Source organism: Sus scrofa, chromosome 10 (assembly GCF_054392235.1).
Source record: "Sus scrofa isolate SSC_HxYL_T2T_F1_AM1 chromosome 10, Sscrofa_HxYL_maternal_Yorkshire_Landrace_v2.0, whole genome shotgun sequence".
Classification (NCBI taxonomy): Eukaryota; Metazoa; Chordata; class Mammalia; order Artiodactyla; family Suidae; genus Sus; species Sus scrofa.
This window is the reverse complement of record NC_139392.1, coordinates 53217146-53230693: the sequence shown is the minus strand read 5'-3', so window position 1 is coordinate 53230693 and position 13548 is coordinate 53217146. Positions and strand designations below refer to the sequence as shown.

General features: G+C 46.7%; 1 protein-coding gene across 6 annotated transcripts in view; it reads right to left on the bottom strand.

Moving 5' to 3' along the window:
* The window catches only part of PTCH1 (patched 1), a 75952-nt gene that overhangs the window by 33558 nt on the left and 28846 nt on the right, over positions 1–13548 (bottom strand). For 4 of the 6 annotated variants that reach the window (XR_014818335.1, XM_013980137.3, XM_084980955.1 and 1 more), the window contains exons 3-12: positions 13188–13377; positions 9991–10060; positions 9792–9883; positions 8232–8430; positions 7815–7936; positions 6634–6781; positions 4793–4924; positions 4190–4345; positions 3100–3198; positions 2140–2265 (exon numbers count right to left, since the gene is read on the bottom strand). Coding sequence is in view for 5 of the 6 variants with exons in the window: in XM_013980137.3 (XP_013835591.1) it covers positions 2140–2265; positions 3100–3198; positions 4190–4345; positions 4793–4924; positions 6634–6781; positions 7815–7936; positions 8232–8430; positions 9792–9883; positions 9991–10060; positions 13188–13377 (1334 nt within the window). In the remaining variant the exon portion in view is untranslated. The remainder of the gene's footprint in view (positions 1–2139; positions 2266–3099; positions 3199–4189; positions 4346–4792; positions 4925–6633; positions 6782–7814; positions 7937–8231; positions 8431–9791; positions 9884–9990; positions 10061–13187; positions 13378–13548) is intronic. The other 2 variants (XM_084980954.1, XM_005668021.4) reach the window with 1 other exon arrangement.

Genomic DNA, 13548 nt, shown 5'->3' with positions numbered 1-13548 from the left:
GTACTGAGACAGGGGAGGAGAAAGTGAGAGAGAGGACAAGAAGAGAAGGAGCGTGAGGCGGAGCAGGAAACAATAGCGAGGCAAAAGGCAGGCAGAGAAGGAGAGAGGCAGGGAGGGTCCCACTGTTAAGCGACTTTGGAACAGCTGCTCAATCCCAGAACCTGTTGTATAGGAGACGAGGGTGGGACGCCGCCCAAGGGGACCGCGTGCACGCATGCCTGTGCAAAAGGGATGCATGTGTGCAGGGTGTTTTCATCTGCCTTGAATTCGGTCCCACCTTCAGATGTAACTTCACTCATTTATTCACTATTTCTATTGTGTGCATGCACGTATATTAATAATAAAAGACTCATAACGTTTCTGGAGTATTTTCCTTTGGGAGGCGTCTGGTGGTCATAGAGATGGGTATCACATCTTACATGAAATATTAAACAAGTCTAGTGTCCCAAATGTGGTAGGATCATGAGTTGCTTAGGCCTTTATTGGTAATTAGTGAAATGAGATTCCTATCTGAAGGCTAAAAAGGAGCTGGGTGTGTTGGCAGAAATACAAACAGAAACCTCATCTATGATGTGTTGATTTCTCTTCCTGGTCACAATCCTAAGAACCTTTCAGTGAAGAAAGGGAGTAAAGCTGTATGATCAAGCTTGGAGGGACGTGATAACCAAGTGACACCCCAAATCGTTCCCCCTAAAAACCTGGTCGTCGCATGAATTCTATCACATGGGAAGAGAAAAAGAAAGGCGAAAAGCCACGGCTCCTTTAATCTTTCTTGGAAAACAGCTGGAGCTTTAAAATTTGAATTTAATTCACAAAACCTCAAAATACTGTCCTTGAGATATGAACACCCTAAGCCATTTCAGGCTCAGGAAGACCCTGTGACAAATAGGCAGAGCTTCTCTGTCTGCTGCGCTGCACAACTTCAGGGCTCCCGTGAGTTTGGAGCCAGCTCTTTATACCAAGCACAGAACTGACCAGCAGCTGCATCCCCAGTCTAAGGAACTCCCCATTCTTACAGTTCAAGTAAGCTGGCTCTTTGTTTGGTATCTCAGTGGCCTCTAGGTGTGAAAGGGCCTGGTTGGGAAGGAAAGAGCAGAACAATGAGGGACCAAATCGCTCTGCATAAGAAAGAGAGGAATTTGGAGTTTTCTAGGGCAGCTAGAGGGTGGAGCAGGGAACCCCAAGGAAAGAGGAGGGGACAGGAGAGACTGTGGAGCCTCACTCAGGAGGGACAGGTGGCAAGCAAGGGCCGGTGGGAACCCACTGCAGGCAGAGGCCCGTGCAGTGGTGTCTAAGGCTCAATTTGAATTTGTTGCCTGCCCTAGGCTACACTGCAACACATCTGCGTGTGTCGCTGCTCTACACAGCTGCTCGGTGCTGGGGCTGCTTTAGGGAGATCAAGAAAGGGGCCTGAGCACAGAAACGGAGAGTGGGGTTTAGAAGCTGGCATGGCCAAGAACTGGCTGCGCCCTGGACCCATCAATCCCAAGGACTCCTGATTATCTGGAGGAGGAGCTTATAAGCATCCTACACGGACTGGCCCTGGTACCATTTTGGTTTTGTTGTCATTTTTTCTTTTTCTTTTTTTTTTTTTTTTGGCTTTTTAGGGCCACACCCATGGCATATGGAGGTTCCCAGGGGTCTAATAGGAGCTGTAGCCACTGGCCTACACCAGAGCCACAGCAACGCCAGATCCGAGCCGAGTCTGACCTACACCACAGCTCATGGCAACGCCGGATCCTTAACCCACTGAGTTAGGTTAAGGGATCGAATCCGCAACCTCATGATTCCTAGTCGGATTCGCTAACCACTGAGCCACAACGGGAACTCCGGCCCTGGTACCATTTTGGTTTAACTCTAAAGGAAAAGGCAACTCGCTATGGCACTGGGTCATGAGACTACCCAGGCCACAGGCTTCTGGGCTATCGGGTTTGAAAGGAAAGAAACTTAGAACATTTTTTTCAGATGGGGTGTCAAGGCTGTTGCTCAAAGAAGCATCCGCCCAGAAGAAAGAGTTCCCAAAGCTGGCACACACTTTACGTCACGGTGGGAGGACCAGAGGCAAAGGAGCAGACTCGAGAGGCTCGCTGTCAGTGCTGGGCTCGCAGATGCCCACAGGTTTAGTCACTGGACACTCACCTGGAGGGAGAAGGCCCGCAGAGCAGGGATGGGGATTAATGCGGCCATAAAGAAGGCTGTGACATTGCTGATGGATGTGAGGGCCACGCTGGCTCCGGTGCGCTTGAGGCATTCTCCAGTCCTGTCCTGAGGATGAGAAACCACAGTGCTGAGAGCTGCACAGCGCCAGGGACCCCTCAGCGCTCAGACTATACGAACAATTCAAATCCTTGGCAAAGTAAAACAACAGGTCACTTGCAAAGGCTGAGAAAGGGACAGCTCTGCCTCTCCTCCCTCTAACAGCGACCCTGGACAAATGTCCAGTGTTGGCTACGCAGTCGTGTGTTGTTCACGGCTATTGCGGACCAAAACACATGATGACAAAGGCAACAAAAGATGTAAGTCAATGTTTCATATGATTAAAAGGGGGCAGAGTTCCCATTGTGGCACAGTGGAAACAAATCCGACTAAGGAACCATGAGGTTGCGGGTTCGATCCCTGGCCTCGCTCAGTGGGTTAAGGATCTGGCGTTGCTCTGAGCTGTGGTGTAGGTCACAGATGCAGCTCAGATCTGGCGTTGCTGTGGCTCTGGCATAGGCCGGCAGCAACAGCTCTGATTAGACCCCTAGCCTTGGAACCTCCATATGCCACAGGTGTGGCCCTAAAAAGCAAAAAAAAAAAAAAAAAAAAAATTAATAAATAAGTAAAAGAAATTAAATAAATAAATAAAAGGGAGTGAGGGAAAAACAGAATAAAGTGACCCCAAAACCCAAAAAAACAAATGTGCACTTTGGAATAACTGTTCTGAGACTCTTCTAACTTACTTTACATATTAAGAGCCAGCAATATGTCATCTGACTTGGGACTGAGGAATTTACTGGCCAGACTGCGAGAAGTACAAAGACAAATTCTCAGCAATGGGGTGGGGGTGGGGGGGGCCCTTGCTGTCTTCAAGGCCTTCTTCTTTTGTCTGTCTATTACCTCAAAAGGGATTCTTTTATTCTGTCCTGTTTCACTAAATGCATGCGCCAGAAGGAAAACATCATCCACGCCAACACCAAGAGCGAGAAATGGCAAAACCTGTAGTGAAAACATGGGACAGGGGCATTAGATGCAGGAGGTCCAACTCTGAGAACTGTAAAGCTATTTCAAACATTGCCACCAGCACCCCCAGGAGCTACCCGAAGGGGAGCTTACGCGATCCCACGTGAAGAATTTAGTTTCATCTGATAGTTAAATCCCCAAAGTCTGGCAGCTGTAGCTCATGGTAGATCTCATGCATTCCTATCTCTAAGCTCCACGTCCCATACATTTTTCAAGTTAATAAAAGGGGAGGAATCTAACACAAAAGCGGTGGGTCTTAAAAAAAAAAAAAGCAGTGGTTCTCAAAAAAAAAGGAGTTCCCTTGTGGCTCAGCGGTAATGAACCCAAATAGTATCTATGAGGACGTGGGTTTGAGCCCCAGCCTCACTCAGTGGGTTAAAGGATCCGGCATTGCCATGAGCTGTGGTTTAGGTCTCAGATGCATCTTGGAGCTGGCGTTGCTGGGGCTGTGGTGTAGGCTGGCAGCTGCAGCTCCGACTGGACCCCTAGCCTGGGAACCCCCATATGTTGCCAGGTGCGGCCCTAAAAAGACAAATCCACAAATACATACAACGAAGCCGTGGTTCTCAGAGTGTGATTCCTAGACCAGCATTGTTGGGAGCTGGCTAGCAGTTCCAATTCTCCACCCCTGGCCCCCAGGGCAGGCTGCATTAGAGATGCTGGAGATGGGGTCCAGCAATCAGGTTTCACAAGCCCTCCAGGCGATGCTAAAGGCACCCTCAAGGCTGAGAACCACTGCTCCCATAGAGGAGCTAAATTCCATCCATGAATGAAGCATCTCTACTAATCACCAAGCCCATCCAGACCAACCCACGGCTGGTCCCGTGGTCCACTTAAGAGACAGCACTGCCCTGAGAAATGGGGCACCCCGAGTGAAAAAAGGCTGGGAGACCCTTTAGGTGACACGGACACAAGCCTGGAGAGGGGCGTTTGTCAATGAAGAGTGGACGGGTGGCTCCTTTAGTACCTGAGTTGTTGCAGCATTAAAGGAGATCCCGATCAATGAGCACAGGCCCAATCCTGCAGCCACTGACAGTGCAACCAACAGGACGCCAGCCAGCCCCACGGCACCCTGGGACTTGGAGCAGTCCCAGCGCAGCATGGTTAAACAGGCATAGGCAAGCTGCAAGCAGAACAGTGGGGGTGGGGTGGGGGGGGCAGGTGAAGGAATGAAGGGGAGTTGGAGGAGGGGGGAGAAGGGGAGGGGGAGACACAAAACAAAAGCCAAACATTAGAATGTGTAAGGATTCTAATGTTTTCCCCCACCCATCACCCCAACTCAAAAGGTCGAACTTATGAAATCCAACAACGACAAAAATGTACATTTACAGACATCACACAAAATGATAAAGAGTCAAAGATGGGCCAACTGCCAATGGGAATCAGTGCTCTACACGACCACTTTCGAAACCGTTACGAAGCCGAGCTCTCTCTGTCTTGGATGCACATGTGTGTTAAGAGCAGTTAAAAAGCAGGAGAGGGCACGGGAAGGTCAAAACTAAAAAAAAACAAAAAAAAAAACAAAAAAAACAATACAGGACACTCCCAAGGAAACGGAACTGCTCGTTACCATCAGTAAGTAGCCACTGGCCACTCGGATGACGCTGACATCAGAGAAGGACTTGAGGATGTCGTCCAGGGTCGTTGTGGTAAAGGAGAGCACCTTCTGAGTGGAGTTCTGAGCGACACTTTGATGAACCACCTGAGGTCACCATGCAGGGATAAAACGAAGATGGATGGGATTAAAGCTACAATGAACTGCAACTGTATCCAGTCACTTGGGAGAGAACCTGATGGAGGATAATGTATGTCTATGTAGGGAGTTCCTGCTGTGGCTCGACCAGTATCTATGAGAATGCGGGTTCGATCCCTGGCCCCGTTAGTGGGTTAAGGATCCTGCCTTGCTATGAGCTGTGAGGTAGGTCGCAGACATGGCTTGGATCTGGTGTTTCCCGTAGCTGTAGGGGAGACCGGCAGCTACAGCTCTGATTCAGCCCCTAGCCTGGAAACCTCCATATGCCGTGGATGCAGCCCTAAAGAGACACACACACCAAAAAAAAAAAAATGTCTATGTATAACTGGGTCACTTTGCTGTACAGGACACTGTAAATCAACTATAATAAGAGGATTTTGAAAATTGCAAAAAGCTTTAAGGAGCTTAAATAGCACAGACTTGGAGTGACATGTCCCCTTTACTCAACTCCCACTTTTTCTGATGCCTTATAAGAAGAGTTCTGTATGATTGGGGTTTGAACTTGGGCTAACATTAAATGACCCTGGGCCTGGGCCACGGAAGGCTACTTGCTAATCAAGCCAGAATACGTGATGCCATGAGCCAGTGGAACTGAGGTCCACTCCCAGAGTTTATTTACTCGGCATGGTTCCCCCTTAGTGCAAAACAACTCATTCTTTTGTTGTTTTTTTTTTTTTCAAGGGCTGCACCTTTGGCATATGGAAGTTCCGAGCCTAGGGGTCAAATCAGAGTTACAGCTTCCAGCCACAGCCACAGCCACACCAGATCTGAGCGGCGTCTGCAACCTACATCACAGCTCACGGCAACGCCGGATCCTTAATCCACTGATGGAGGCCAGGGATCGAACCTGCGTCCTCATGGATACTAGTTGGGTTCATTACCGCTGAGCCACAATAGGAACTCCAAGAAAACCACAACTCATTCTTAAGGGCACGCCATCCCCTCGCCCCCCCCCTTCATTTGCTGGCCACTTTTAAAAGGTCACATGCAGCTCAGGAGAGGTCACCGCTTGGGAAACAAAGGCCAGCTCCCATCGCATGACCTAACCAAGGGGACTACAGCTGTGAACAGATTCTAGGCCTTGCTAATGTTTTCCAGACACCTTTTCTTGCAAACCAAGTGTTTTTTTAAACACTGTTATGCCTGAGCTCTGGAGTTCACACATGGTGACTCTGAAAATGTTTCAGAGCACCCCAATCAGAATGAGCATCACCCAGATACGAAGATATTCTTCGCTATCAAGAAAAGGAAAGCGTTTTCATCCCGCCATGTTCCCAGAACTACAATCTGTTGTGACAATGAACTCCAGTGGAAAAAAAAAAATGTTTTCAAATATGAACATGACCCATTTAGTAACTAAGGGGTTTGTACTCAGACTCAAAGGGCAGGGAGTTGCCCTTGTGGCTCAGCAGCTACAAACCCAACTAGGATCCATGAGGACGCAGGTTCGATCCCTGGCCTCGCTCAGTGGGTTAAGGATCCAGTGTTGCCACGAGCAGACAGGGCCTGGATCTGGTGTTGCTGGGGCTGTGGTGTAGGCCAGTGGCTGCAGCTCTGATTTGAGCCCCAGCCTGGGAACCTCCATGTGCTGAACCTGTGGGCCTAAAGAGACCCAACAAAACAAAAAAACAAAGGGCGCCCCACACGCCAGCCCTTACCTCCACGTATGTCCTCTGCCAAGCCTCCAGGATGGCGGCCGCCTTGTCCTCGTTCCAGCTGATGTGCGAGACGTACTCATACCCCTTGAAGTGTTCGTACATCTGCTTGGGGGTCATTAACTGGAACATGGTCTGCAAGGCGTGGGCGCTGTGACGGTGTGGGCAAGGCACAACATCAGCATCCCCTGGAAGCCGCTCTCACGGCATAAATCCACCCCCCCCCCAGCCCCCGTTCAACACCCCTGACTTACCCGCAGACATTCTGTCCCACGCGAGCACATGTTTCCATTAAAATGGGCCCGGGATGGTTATTTTATTTAATAGATGGATGTACCATATTAAAGGTGTAACCTTACAAACCTTTTACAGATATACCCCCAAATTAAATTAATAGGCAATTTCCTCTCTCAGTTTCTAGTCAACGCAACAGGAAGGGTAGAGGAGTAGATAGCTTGACCAGATATGCGGGGCTCAGCGCTGCAAGCTCGCTCGTGCAGAAATCCCAGACGACGCCCTCCCGAGGGAGAGATCTCAGACTGAGGGCCTGACACTTGACGGAGCCAAGGCCACAAGTGCACAGAGGATCATTCTTGTTTAGCTGGTCTTGCCTTTAACAGCTGTGACGGGGTTCAGCTCCTATCACCTACCTCCACGTCCCACCAATGCCTCCTGCCTACTTTATACATACCCCGATTTTCCACATAATGGGTCAATCTTCTAAAAGATTGTGACTTTAGAGTCACTAACTACATACATATATATTTTTTGTGTGTGTCTTTTTAAAGTCGCACCCGTGGCATTTGGAAGTTCCCAGGCTAGGGGATGAACTGGAGCCGCAGGCGCCGGCCTGCACCACAGCCGCAGCAGTGCTGGATCTTGTACCCATGGAGCGGGGCCAGGGATCGAACCCGTATCCTCATGGATCTGAGTCAGGTTCATTACCGCTGAGCCACAACAGGAACCCCGTACATATCTGCTCTTGGGAAATACACCACAAGGCGCTTTGTGAGCTGCTTTGGTCCACTCATATCTCTGAACATTCTAGGACACCCAGATAGCTAGCGGGGATGACGGTTAAGTGTTAATACAAAGACACCTGCAGATGTCAGAAAGGAAGTGGTTTCTGAGGAAAGGGCGAAAAATAATAGATGGCTTGGATCTTCCCGTGTGTGTTGGATTACCTGACAAGCTTTCCAGTACTGTTCTTGACTGTGCCACCCACGATGAGTTCCTCCTGCCAGTGCATATACTTTCTGGATAATCCATGACATCCACCGTTCAAAACAAGGGCCATATCAAGAGGCTTTAAAAAAATAAAAAGAAAAAAAAGGCAGCCACATAATTACAGGAATTAGTAGGCAGGTCACATGCCTTGTTAAAATCCAGTGCATTAAGGGCTTGTTTGTTTCAGGGAGAACATTAATAACCAGGCTAATGAGAGGCGTATGGCAAATCTTACAGCAAAATTTAGCTCTATCAACAAACTTAGATCCAGAGACCAAAAAAAAGGGAAATAAAAATAAGAGAACTAACAAGGGGGGGGGAGCATCGGGTTTTTCTCTCTGCCCCTCCTAAGAAGAATCAGGGGCTGTACTTACTTTGGTTGTATTTTTGTTGGGGGCTGTGGCAGGGCAGTCTGGATCAGCCGGATTGAGGCAGGGCCGGTCCATGTAACCATGACCAACCTCAGCCTTATTCAGCATTTCCTCCCAGCTGTCCACTTGATAGTTTATTTTCTTTAACTCTTCAAGGAATTCCAAAGGGTCAAAGTTTGTCCACTGCAAAGGAGGCTTACCTCTGTGAAAGAAATTAGGAGGCGAGGCAATGAAAAAGAGGCTTCTAAGCCCTTAGTGAAAAAACAAGACTGCATCTATTGCCTCTGGAATGTCTGAGGCTTTTTGGTGCTCCTATTATAATGCTGGGACCCTGGCACAAAACCCAAATGTTCCTTTCCAGTATATCTCTAGGCAAACCTAAGACAGGAAAATAATTTATGAATGAAGATGGCAAACAGCTTATAAGTTAACAAAGGTACCAAAAAACTGTCGCTTTGCTGATACAGTGTATTTAGTATCTGAAAACAAAATTAGCCAATGGGTGCTTCTAAGCAGAAGACGGAGACCCAAAACTGGGGGGGGGGGGGGAATCGGGATGTCAAATTAGCACTTGCCAGCCTAACAAATGCTTTGTAAGTGTCATCAATCAAAATATTTGATCTCCATTACCTTTAATAATCCCATACTTATGAGCTCTTTCTGACAGCCTGGCAGTCAACCCGGCAAACCCCCTGCTGCCTCTGCCATCACCGCCATCAAGGCCACTTCCCCCCACACTCACTTTTGAATTTGTGCTGTTGACAGACCAGAAAGGCTTTTGGCTGCCTGTTATGTGGTTCAAACCACACTGTAGCTGCTTAACCAGGCTGAAGTCATTATTCAGAATCTCCCAACCAGAAAACACAAAACCCCTTATTTCCCATCTAAAACTGTACACTGAGGGTCAGGGTATGGCCACTGCAAATTGCTTTTGCAGATACGTGCAAGCTAGGACAGAAACAATAACCCAAGCACTAACTCTTGCATAATTAACTGAAAATGTCTTCGCTGATTAACAATTGTTCCTTAAATGATGCGGTATATATAATATTCAACTGCTAAACTGGGAAGCATCCCCACCTTCATCCCCTGCATTCAAAGATGGCAGATTTTCCTCTTAAACGCCATTAATGTGATCCAAAGAAAGGTTAGCATTTTACTCAACAGGAAGATCTTGAACTTTAAGTACAAAATCTTTAAGTACCCACTATTAAATTCCATCCTTAAAAGATAAGCTAAACCTAGGTAAGTACTTGCTCTGCAAAACCGCAAACATTTTTAAAGAGTTAAAAAAAAAAAAATCACACATACTCTGAAATAATTTGCATTTTATTTGCATATAAATAGGCTGGTAAAAGTGAATGAGATTTAATGATGCCTACAGACTTTTTTGAAAAGAGGGAAAAACATTCTGCCCAAGTGCCCTCTCCAACCAACTCTTCAAACATGCACATGGAATTCCAATGTTTTTATGTCTTGTGCAAAGCTGAAACAGACTAAGGAACTATAAAGTAACATCGGCAACATTCTAGAGTTTAGAAATCACAGACACCACACACTTACAGTAGGTAGGCTGTCCCAGACTGTAACTTCGCCCCTTCCCAGAAGCAGTCCAAAGGTGTAATAATTAAACAAGGGTAAAGATATTCGATTATCTGTCAAAGTTGAAAAGAATAGGCCATGCATTAGGCTAACGGATACCACTGGCGTATTTGAGAATTGAGAGGTCTTTTTTTTTTCTGCAAGCAAAAAGAAAATATACCTGATCCATGTAACCTGTTTCTGTGATAAGTTCTCCAGATTTATAACACAAATGTTCCAATTTCCACTGCCTATTGAAATAAAAAAACAAGAGACAAACATTTCTTATTGTAAAAAAGGAAATCAGTGCAAAATCAGAACTATGGAACATATAGAAAGAAAGGCAATTTTGATCACGTTTAAGGATCTGTCAAAATGAGCAGAGCTTTGCCAAACAGACTCCAGAAGTTTGCTTTAATGAATAGATAATACTCAATTGTAATTAACATGTGGGGTGTTTATGTAAATGACTGCTACAAAAGTACTTGAAAAGTCTTGCTTTCTTAAGTGTTCTCCCAACAATCTTGTTTACACCATTAATCTGCTTTTCTACATACATTAAAACAACTTCAGGGCAGATAATTCAGAGTTGAAGTCTCACAAATTTGAAATAGGTGGGGACTAAACGAAGAACGTTTATAATGTACTAACATATATTTGGGTGGGAAAATACTTTTTTTTTTTTTTTTAACTGGCAGATAACATCCTTATTAACAGATAGTGTTCAAAATGACCTCTCCTGCTCGTAACCGCAAATGCTGTAAACAACACTGCCAGGCAGAGTGGTTTCCTACTTTATACTCTGCTGTGCTCATCCTATAGCAATTGTATTAAATAAACTGATCACCAATGACCTCTTCTCCATTATCTACCATCTATCTATTATTATAGAGTTTTGTTATCCTTGGAAGAGTGCGGTATGAGCCCATGCCTTCCCAAGTGTATTACGGAGAGATATTTGAAAAAAAGAAAATTAGGGAAGCATGGCAATGGGAAATCCAAGCCCAGAAAAAAAATATATATATACACACATATATAAAACTACTTCTAGAGTGCTCTATTTCAGTGGTCTTCTTTTTCTCTTTTACTAGTCACCCAAAAGAATGCTCAGGACTTTGCCCGCTTCCCTGGGGAACCTCCCCATCCCTCAGTGCCCTGCTGAGATGACACCTTGCTAAGCTTTCTTTGACCAATGCTGTTGAAAATGACCCCTTTCTCTTAAGTCCTAGAGCAATGCTAGTCTGGCGGCTAGTCGATCCTTCACGACACCTGGGGCATCTGTGGGAGGGACCACCTTCTAGGCTTCCTTCCCCACCCTAACCAGACAGTTGGCTCCTGAGAGCCCGGCCCAACTTCTCCATCTGTCCATCTTCCCGCCCATCCACCTACGTATAAGCTTACATTTTATTTCCGTCTAGCACAACACATACTACCTAGTTCAAGTAGGTTCTCAATATCACTTCATCAACTAGCTTTGATCGACACTTGCTTGAGAAGAGCATGACTGTACTTTAAAAACAAACAAACAAACAAACAAAAAAACCCCACTGGGCTTGAAGCCAAAACAAAGGGCTTGCCACCTGGCTCTACTATTCCATAGCTAGACGAACTTGGTACAAATGCTTTATTTCACTGAATTCCCAGGTTTCTCACCTAAATAATGACATGGGTTGAACTAGGTGTTCTTTAAAGTTCATTCCACGGCATAAAAAGTTCTCCGGTTCCATCGCAGGGGAAGTGCAATTTCATTGTACAGATGCTCACACCTTCTTAAGTGTGTAAATGACAAGCCCCCTCAAGGCAGGGTCCCATTCTGTTAAGAAGGCATCAGACATGCTTTCAGGGGCCCTGGGACACCCGTTTCCAGGTACACGCCTCCATGTGCACATTTTGCAGAACTGCACTGGGTAGCTGCCCTGCCAGCTCTCCTTACAGCCTGTCCGGGGGGTAGGGGGTTGGGAGTGGGGGGGCACGATTGTGCCAGGACAAGGCTGCCTGACAACAGCACTAAAATACCTCCTTCCCTTTCTCAAAGCCGTTTCAGACACCTGATCTTGTTCTGGTAACTTCCTGAAGACAACAGCACACACATGATCATTAACTTAGGTTACAGATAAAAAAACAAGAGTATACCAAAAATAAGTGACTTGGTCCAGGTCATGTTGGGGCCCTAGGCTTCAATCTCCTGGCTGACAGGTCTTAAGAGGCCATCCATTTAAGACCATGGAGAATGGAGGTTACAGTAGCAGGGACACATGCAGGTTCTCGTTGGATTCCCCCCCCCCCACCCCCCCATTCTCTCTGGCCACTGAATATGTCTACCTTGCCTATTCCATGAAAGACCGTACTCGCCAACCACTCAGTTAAGAGGTATCCAGAGGGGCAGCATGGCGTTATGGGCAAATGCCAACCCAATGGTCTTCTCAACAGTTTAGGGAGACGTTTCCGTTTAAATGAATCAATCTTAGCAGTCAGTCATCAATCAACAAACTCCAAGTGCCTGCTCTAAGTGCTGGGGTATAAAGATGGACAAGGTGTGGCCGCTGCCCTGAACTAGACAGATGAGAAAAAGGACTGATAGTTTCACTCCAGGACTCTTCCTATCAGCCCTGCTAAATGAGCCAGGAGGCTAAAGGATACTATTTGGTAAAGATACGTGAATCCACCTTACTCTGCCTATCTGTCCTCAGGAATTCACCATAGGAGCTCAACCCCCTATTTCTGGTGACACAAACCAACTGTTAACATCTGTAGCGAATACAAAGTGATGCGCAGTAACTTCTTTTTCTTTCTGAGTCTTTGTGGGTTGAGGGTAGGCAACTCAAAATGTAACTGTTCCGAAAACATCTCAAGCCAATGAAACGTCTTCAGACTGGGTGGACTGGCACCCAAATGGTTGCCTGAAGGATCATACTCATTTGGCTCTAGTGCCAATAAATTTACTGAAAATACCTTATAAAGCAACAGAATTCATTTGTTACCCAACTCCAGAGACAAATCAAGATCTTTTTTTTTTTTTCATTTTAGGGCCGCAGGTACAGCACAGGGAAGTTTCTGGGCTAGGGGTCAAAATGAATCAGAGCTGTAGCTGCGGGCCTACGGCACAGCCACAGCAACGTGGGATCTGAGCCGTGTCTGCTACCAACATGGCAGCTCAAGGCAACGCCAAATCCTTAACCCAATGAGCAAGGCCAGGGACCGAACCCACATCCTCATGGACACTAGTCGGGTTCTTAACCCGCTGAGCCACAAGGGGAACTCCAAGATTTTAAAAATCATTTCCCTCGGAAACGATCTGCCCCAACACTCCAGGTGTAAAGTCCAGGGCAACTTTATTTACTAAAACCAAGGGTCTGAAGCCTCTTCCCACCACCTTACCTGTTATACATATATACATGCACCCGGCTGGCCTGGAGCGCCGAGTCCAGGTGCTGTCGGAGAGCTTCTGTGGTCAGGACGTTAGCACCTTCTTCCTTGGGGGTCTGAATCATGAGTTGAGGATTAAACATAGCCTCTTCTCCAATCTTCTGGCGGGTATAATTTAATTCACGACTTACTCGTCCACCAACTGACAAACATGTACAGGTTCCAATTAGAAACAGCAAAATCCCCAGTCATTCACATTCTGTGATCTCGCTGAAAGGAGCAGGGCACCTCACAAGGGACCTCGGGTCCCTACAAATGTCTGGTTGATGTTTGGGGAGGGGCGGGGAACATGCACTTTATGATCATGCGCAAT